Below are 8,533 nucleotides of genomic sequence, written 5' to 3'. Positions count from 1 at the left end.
AGAACATCAGTCCCTTTTAAAAACTCCACACCGCCGTCTACGCGCTGACTTGCAGGCGACAAGCTGCAGTGCTGCGGGGTGCCGAGTGTTTGGTGTCAAGATATAAAACGAATTCACACAACGGCAAACCCCACCCCCAAAGCGGTTTACATTGAATTAAATTGTTCTTAAATCACATTCTGTATAATTTAAACAACCATTACTTTATGTGGAACTTAACATATTTTACGTATGTAACTGAGTATTTTATAAAATTAAAACAATACCAAAACTGGGCAACAGGTAGCTCAGATATGAAAGACGTACTGAGAGTGAGCAGTTAAACAAGAAAGACCACAAAACAATGTAGCTACTTAACTTACCCGGAGGCGTGTGTATGTGTGTGTGTGTGTGTGTGTGTGTGTGTGTGTAGGGGGGGGGGGATTTTTTGGCCAACTGATCAGCCGTTCCATCTAATTTAGATGCACTATTTCTCATTACTCATATTGTAACTGTATTACAACTCTAGGTAGCTCTACTAGTAAAAAAATGTGCACAGATTTAGCTTTTCACAAACCCACCCAATACCAAGTAAAACGATATGGATTTAATTCGTAATTTTTAGCCCAATTGTACATTTTCCAGGAAGGTTTCAAATTAGACTAATAGACAAAACGGTATTTTGGATTAAGGTAACACAATAAAAAATATTTCTCACATAGATAAGAAAACACAAGTTAATTGAAAGACATATCATTAGGCGACGGGAGTTTGAACAGCATAAAACTGGAGACACAAAAGCACAGGACTACATTTTTGCAAAATGATAATACATATTTGAACAAGCCGTTATATTTCCATCGGTACGAACTGAAAAATACCACCGTTAAAAAATAAAAAACTGCGCGCCCTGAAGTTCCACGCTTTGAAGGCATCAACAGTACAGATTTCTCAAAGCATAGCTCATGTGGTTTAATACGGTGGTTTGAAACTCATCCCTCATATAGGCAGCTGAAGGTACATGTAATATTTTTCTGAAAGATGCTAGCACATGCGTTTTGTTCAAAAATAAACCACGAGCGAAAGCAAGAGTATCAACATTTTTTAGGGTGATGGATAAGACGTTTCTTCTAAAAGCAATAAGTGAATTGAAAAAAAAACTGAAGAGCTAACGCGAACATATATCTGCAGGATGAATAAGAATAGCTAAATGCTGCAATACAATAGTTATATTGCTGCATGCATTTAATAAATATATATAAATATAAATATTTGGAGGCGTCTCGTCATTGCTTAGGCTACCCATGCATAAAAAGTAACTTTAAAATAGTCATACATCCATCCTGTAACCGTTTATCTTGGTTGGGATCGATGAGTATAAAACTACACATTACATACTAATTAACTTAATTAATATTCTGTTAGTAAAACTGTCCTTTTTGTGAAATCTACCTTAGTCTAATTTGAAACGACAGCTGCCGGTCAGAGATAAACATAGGGGCGTGTATATGTAGAATGACAACTTTGTCTATTGTAATTCTCACTTCACAGCATAAAATAAGTCCGATTTGCTTATTGCAAGATTCAGCAAGAGCGTGGAAGCCGCGAGTCCGCCGCCCAGCCCTCGCCGTTACGGTGAGCTCAGGAAGTTCAGCGGCAAACCTGCTGCCTTCAGTTTTCCTTTGCGAAACTCCCCCGTCTGATTTCTTGAGAACCACACATTACTCTCAGACAGCACAATGTTTAGTTCGATATACTTCGGGAAAATTAGTAAGGAGAAAACCGAGAGGCTGCTAGAGCTGTACGGCAAGGAAGGGAGCTTTTTGACGAGGGACAGCGAGAGCGAGCCGGGCGCCTTCTGCCTGTGCGTGCGGTGAGTGCGGCAGAGAATATGAAACACCCTCCACATTAGCTCTACTTCTCATTATCAGTTTTTTTTTATTTTTAATGAAATATGTTTTATTTAACATTGGAATTGTAAAAAATCTGAATTAGTTTGACCAATAATAGGATATTATTATAATCTACAATGTTTACAGGTAATATATTTCAATCCTAACAGCAGACACAAAATATATATGTAAATGTACAATGTGTTTTGTTTGTTCTCGTGCTCTTTTAGGCCTACTTAATCTGCCTTATTTTTTCGCATCAGGCCACGTAATTAAGATTGCAGTCTAAAAAGACTGAATTCGTTCTAATCAGCATTTTAAATTCTTTCGTTTCGCAATGATAAATACCCGATTGTATATTAACGACCGACAACTAGTAAGCAGTCAGTTATAAAGTGAAGCTGGGACCAACATCCAACATGATCTGTTAATAACGTTCGTCAGAGACATTAAACAAGCCAATCTGAGGAAATGCCTGTCAAAAATATCGTTCATCCCAATAATCAATTGTTTCGTTTACTCCTGAACTGTGCAATAAATAGAAAGAAAAGAAACCAAATATACGTGTCGTGTTATAATAATTATAACTGTGATGTTCCAAACTACATCCACCCGAAATGAAGAGATCAAAAGGAACCCATAAAGCACTGAAAACTGACGCAGTTGTCTCCTTTCTGAAGTCTTCGCGATGCAACTGGTTCATTAAAACGCAAAGCGAACTTTATCCAAAAATACAAATCGGCATGACATGCCACTCCGTGTTTCCTGATTACTGAAATTGCGATATCGTCTCAAATTTCTAAAACAACAACAATGAAAATTATATCAGAAGCATAAACAGAGGAAAAAACCCTGATAAATTATGAGAAAATTAAAGCATTGTAACATTTATAAAGCCAATTTTTGAAATGAAAAATCATCTGCGCGTTAATTAATTTCTTAGTACTAAGAACATATAGAATAACTGCATCATTTTTTATACTGACAATGAGCAAGAAGTATTCAGTAGTTCAAGTATTTATTGTGTTTTTAATGTGGAAATTGTACAGTTTAATAAAATACTTTTTAGAGTTTACTAAAAAAAACAAAACATATAAACATAAAAAGTTCTAACTGTTCATAGTAGTCATTCATTGGATTTCTGTGATGTGTATAATGATGACATTTTTACCGCCGTATAATTATGATAATACGCACATTGACTGAAATACACAAGCAAACGAATAAGCTGAATCCTGTTGTTACGCAGAAGGACACCTTTCGTTCATACCTACAAGATCTCCCTGCATCATGGAGGCTGGGCGGTTAAGGTAAGCTTTGTCCATTACAGGTATATATAATACAACTAAGAAAGGCCTCTTTTTAAAATATGGTTATTTAGAGCTATTTTGTTCCTAGTGGATTCAGTCTCTGTTATTTATTTTAACACTGTATTTTGGTGAGATAGTCAGCATAGAGAATTATTTCTGATTGTATGCTGCTTAAAATGGCTGTGGGAAAGTGTGAGAGAGCCTTGAATCTGAGCCAAACGGCAACGGAAACGTGGTCTGTGGGCCAATCCCCTCTAAAACGCTTAATGACTTTTCATAACTTCCTACAGTAATATACTCTATAAGATGGACTCTGAATGTTTGTTTGTTTTTATAATGTAAGCAAAAATAACATTAAAAAAAAAGAAAATTGTACACAATTAGAAAAACACAGCAAACTGCCGCATGATAAAATGCCCCAGCCCCGCGTGTGGCTTTGGGGCATCTTTTGTTTGGTCTTCTAGATGTTGTTGATAATTTTCAACCTCCAGACACCGAGCTGTCTGTGGTTACTTCTGTCACCCACGCGTGCTGTCGGTGTGCATCCCACAACTCACTAGCTCTGAAGTGTCTAATGTGTTACCGTGGCTTGCAGAGCGTAGTGCAGGCATTCTCTCAGGACACATATTAGTGCTACAAAACCAAGCATCCTCTTGAAGCAACGTCCTGCTCCTATATTTGGACATGATCTATAAGTTAATCTCACCACACCGTGTAGTGACACACACTGTCCATTTCTGAAGCCTCCCAGACCTTAGGTACTGTACAATAATTATCTGCATTCAAAGATTGGAAAACGTAGCGACGTAATGTCTGTGTTTTGAAGGAGCTGTACTTCTGTAGGGCTTTAACTTTAAATCTACTTTCCAACACTTGCTTGACGGTCCTTTACAATGTCGGGGATATCGTCCTTAAACTTTGAAGGTATTTTTTTTGTCTATTTTTAGTCTTTTCTTTTGCTTTTACGCAAGTTGCCTTCCTTTGCAGGACTTGTCCTCATTTCAACACAACAAGCAGACCTATATTCTCGGCTTCCACTCTGATTTTCACTGCACATGTATCAATGATTCATTATTGCCTGACTGAGGTTTTCTGTTATGTTTTCTTCATTTGATCCTAACCGTGATGAAGACGCCTCCGGGAGTGAAGCCGCAGTGTTTCGAGACGCTGAACGACCTTATTGATCGCTACAGAGCGGCCGCCCACGACAGCATGCCACCTCTCCTGCATCCTTTGGAAAAGCGACTGGTGAGTGACGACGGAGAGAATTCAGGTAAGAAGCTCAGTTGGTTTGCTTTCCTAAAAATAGACACCGGCCTAAAATGTCCCAGATCACATTACACAGGGAGAGTGAGGAATGGTTTTCAGGTCAACATGCAAAAATACAAGCGCATGGACTCTATAATTGATGTCACTATGCCTTCATTTGTTTTGCTCAGTGAAACTATGAGTTTCATTTGTTTTCCAACCAAAATATTATTGTTCCATTTTTGTTTACTGATTCTGCCCAAATAAGGTTAAATTTTATATGTACAGGTGTCAGCTTTATTCTCTTGTATTTCCGGAAGTTCACATCCAGGATGTAGAACTACACACAGAGTTCAGCCGGATTTACTCCACGAGAGATGCAGTTTTTAAACACACTTTACTGGAAACGGTAGCTTCAGTGTCTGTACTTTGAGGTGTTTGTCATCTTGCTTGTGTTCTGTGTTTGGATCCAGACTGCTGATGTTACTCAAGTAAGCTTTGGAAGAAGAGACCAATGCCAATAGACACCTCAGCAAACAATGAAATACAATCTGAATAATTTTACTGGACTGGGGAACTTTTAAACAGAAAGACAGGCAGACATGACAAATATTGTATATAAAACCAATTGAAAAAGGTTTTCTTTGCTTACTGTTAATATAGCTGTACATCTGGCACCGTTCAAAATGAAGATGTTCAAATGAATTTCCTGTGTGATTACTGGTGCACTAATTGTCTTAGTCAAAAGTATTACGAATGCTAATGTCCACAAGCCGCACAAGTTAAGTATATGAAGCAGCCATGTCATGTGACTATTTAAAGCGACTCCGTTATTTAGGTCGGGCCTGGAGTTGTGCTTGGTGCTTTGTGAAGTGCACCACCATCCTTCTTAAAAGGACCGAATGTGAAACTGGAATGATTGTAATATTAAAATATCACTTTTACAAAACAAGGCACCACACAGATTCGTTCACGGTTAATGTGCCACTAAAAGCCCCAGAGGGGTCTCTAGGTGAAGACTGAGAGAGAGGGTTCTGGCCCGGTTTGGCGTGGACACTGCTTGTGTGCCTTGGTAGCATGGCCGGAAGGCGCAGGGAGAGAGCAGCAGGACACTGGGGGGGGCGACTGGGTGCTACACGGCATTAGCGAGCTGGAGGCTTGCCTGTGCAGAGCAAGGACCCACCCACAGCTGCTTGATTCCCCTGATGATTCCCCAACTATTTTCTGTTCAGTGTCACATCGATCAAAAGCATGAATAATCGCACAACTCTTGGCCTAAATGTACGAAATCGTACAAATGAAACCAGTCATCCCCTTTTCACGGGTTGAACTCTTTGAAGCAGAGTTGCAGTTTATTTAATAGTAATATTGATATCAGAGACAGCTGTATTGTACCGTATCTGATCAGAATACAAAAGAAATGAAAACCGACCAGCATCAAACATTTCTCCATCCTCCTACTAATGTCACACTTTCCATAAAAATAACATTCACATTTAAATTATACTCCGGTCCATTTGTGCCAGTGCTGATTTACAGAATGTCTGGCCACCCATAGTTTGACTTGCTGATTATTCTTGATTTCTAGGTGTCGTGCGCTTTTAAATGGAGCCATTTCCCCCTGTTGGCAGCATTTAGAAAAAAGGCAATGCAGGCTTCGGCTTATTCACACCAGGTGGCTTGGAAACATTATGTTGTGATGTTATAAAAATGAAAGACATCCTTGTATTTTTTTGGCTAGGAACAGAAATAGCCAATTAGGACACTAAAAGGAAACCATGCTACACAAGTTAAGGATGTGTGTCATATCTGTGGAAATCTTTGTTATTCTCTTCAATCTTTTTAGGGCATCTTTCAAAAGTCATCCAGTCTTACAATAGCGAGGCTTGTTGCTAGGGTGCTGTTTGCTTTGTCTTTCCTCTGAAGTTTCCTCCTTATTTGTGTAAGAACAGCACACTAACATCTCTAACAGAGCTGCGACGTGAGGTGAACAGAGCAGTGCTTTTCATCGCAGGATTTGTGACCAGACTCAAAGCCACACAGTTCTCCCCGTACACCTTTCATAATTTCGTCATAAATGTGCTTCTACTAACTGCACTTTCGGAAGACAAGAGAGTGCCTTTGCTTTCGAGATACACAGAACACGGGCCGAGGAGACATGTGTCTTTCTTACTTACTCCGGTAGCGCTCAGAAGTCTGCACTTTCCAACTGAGATTACCTAGTTTTCTGGTTTTTTGATGAGATGAGTGCGTTTGCTTTTCTCTTAAAGTCTTTTGAAATTTATATATAGGCCCATAAATAAACAGGTCACTGTGCTGTGCATCTCAGCTCCTTTGTGACAGCAGTGGTCCAGCACATCGGCAGCACACCTTCCTGGGGATGGGGGTTAATCTCCCCTCCTTGTCACAAGGCCTTACATTGTACCTAATGTGTCGGCGGCCACTTTTAATTCATGCAATAAGAAACAATCACACGATTACAGGAGACTCAAATCAGCCAAACTATTTATTTCTTGGTCAGGAAACTCAAAACAGTCATACAAAAATATATATATATATTTATTTTAAAGCATCAACCATATTAACACTGGGTGAGGCAGGAAAACAAGAGTGATCATTAATGAGTCGGTGTTCTTCTGTTTTCGCAGAGTTGATGTACCTGGAGATCTGACACCCTGCCTCCAGGGGGCGCTGTGTGTGTGTGAGCTACTGCCCCCGCATGGCTGTGTGCTGGGAAAAGGCCCAGCCGACCCGTTGAAAAAGGAGCAAGCAAGACCATCAGTGCCTCCACACAGCCAGCAGCATCGCTACCCAAAAAGGCACCTCAGCAGCAATTATACTGTTAAAAAATCTTTGATAATGTGGTTATTGAAACAGAATCAATGCAGCTGTTGTATGCTTATGTCACAGCTGAGAAATGCGAACCTCAGTCCGCCCGTGCCTGCTGCATGACTGCTTAATGCGGCGCTCCTTTGGAACCCGAGGCAAACAAGCGAGTGGTATGGAAGAGAGCTGATTTGGGGTCAAAGGATCACATGTCAGGGCGGCTGATTGGAGATACTCACCGTATTGTTTTTGGTTAATTACAGTACTTTTGAATGAGCAATTTACTCTTATCGATTTATTAAAGGAAGGCCCAACATTCCATCAGTAATAATCGGAGGAAATGGCTCATTGATGCTGTTTATATGATATTTGATAGTATGAACTGCTTTTAGTGGCTTTCAAGATAAAGGGGATGGCTATTACCTCAGATTTTCTTAATTATTTCATGAATTTTAAAGAATTGCTTTTAAGTAGGTCTCTTTTCAAAAATGTTGTTTTATCTGTTGATTTACTTCATGGTCTTAATGGCTCGAGTTTGGAAACTACAGTATTATGTGCTGTTTTCTTATAATGGTGCAAATGTTCACCCTGACGACTCTCCCTTTCAGCTCTGTTATCATCACTGCATTACCACTGTAACTTGGGCCCAGTGCTGTATTTTGTTGTTTGACGCAGGCTGCTCATTTTCCAGGGGATTTATTCTTCTGCCGTCCAACCTTCTTTCTAATTCCAGGAATTTCATCATGGTTTTTACGTTACATCAACGTTACACTTTTCTTCTGGAGAACGTTTCTTCACCAGTGCCCCCCTCATGGTATCTGTGTTCATCATCAGCTTGTTGTATTTGCAAGCCAGCTTGTGCAGTGAAATGTGCAGTGAAATAAAGACATGGTCGCACAGGGAGTTGTAAAAATTTTCAAATACACCTCCTTTGAGACGGCAGGGAACATATATATAAATGTCCCATCTTATGAGAGATGGTGGAGAGATGGTCAGTCGGTGGTGGAGAGCTGTGAGATCAGTCTACAGCGAGCGTGATCAGTAGCCCGTTGATGCAGTAGCCCGTTAATGCAGCAACCCGTTGATGCAGCAGACGCTGATGCAGTAGCCCGTTGATGCAGCAGCCCGTTGGTGCAGTAGCCCGTTGATGCAGCAGCCCATTGATGCAGCAGACGCTGATGCAGTAGCCCGTTGATGCAGCAGCCCGTTGGTGCAGTAGCCCGTTGATGCAGCAGACGCTGATGCAGCAGCCCGTTGATGCAGTAGCCCGTTGATGCA

The 8,533-nt window shown here is 40.3% G+C and overlaps 1 protein-coding gene across 1 annotated transcript; it reads left to right on the top strand.

The window, feature by feature from the left end:
* The first annotated feature begins 1,620 nt into the window (after positions 1–1,620).
* On the top strand, positions 1,621–8,154 carry LOC125735011 (SH2 domain-containing protein 1A-like). The gene is made up of 4 exons (XM_049006181.1): positions 1,621–1,852; positions 3,121–3,181; positions 4,313–4,454; positions 7,078–8,154. Exons 1-4 carry the CDS (start codon positions 1,719–1,721, stop codon positions 7,098–7,100), a joined length of 360 nt encoding a protein of 119 aa, XP_048862138.1. The 5' UTR covers positions 1,621–1,718; the 3' UTR covers positions 7,101–8,154.
* The last annotated feature ends 379 nt before the right edge of the window (positions 8,155–8,533 follow it).

The sequence above is a fragment of the Brienomyrus brachyistius genome, chromosome 1 (genome assembly GCF_023856365.1).
Source record: "Brienomyrus brachyistius isolate T26 chromosome 1, BBRACH_0.4, whole genome shotgun sequence".
NCBI classification, from domain to species: Eukaryota; Metazoa; Chordata; class Actinopteri; order Osteoglossiformes; family Mormyridae; genus Brienomyrus; species Brienomyrus brachyistius.
This window is presented reverse-complemented; position numbering and strand designations above follow the sequence as displayed.

Coding starts and splice junctions, on each gene's coding strand:
- LOC125735011 (XM_049006181.1), top strand. CDS start 1,719: ATGTTTAGTTCGATATACTTCGGGAAAATTAGTAAGGAGAAAACCGAG. Junction 1,853..3,120: donor GCCTTCTGCCTGTGCGTGCG/GTGAGTGCGGCA, acceptor GTTGTTACGCAG/AAGGACACCTTTCGTTCATA. Junction 4,455..7,077: donor TGACGACGGAGAGAATTCAG/GTAAGAAGCTCA, acceptor CTGTTTTCGCAG/AGTTGATGTACCTGGAGATC.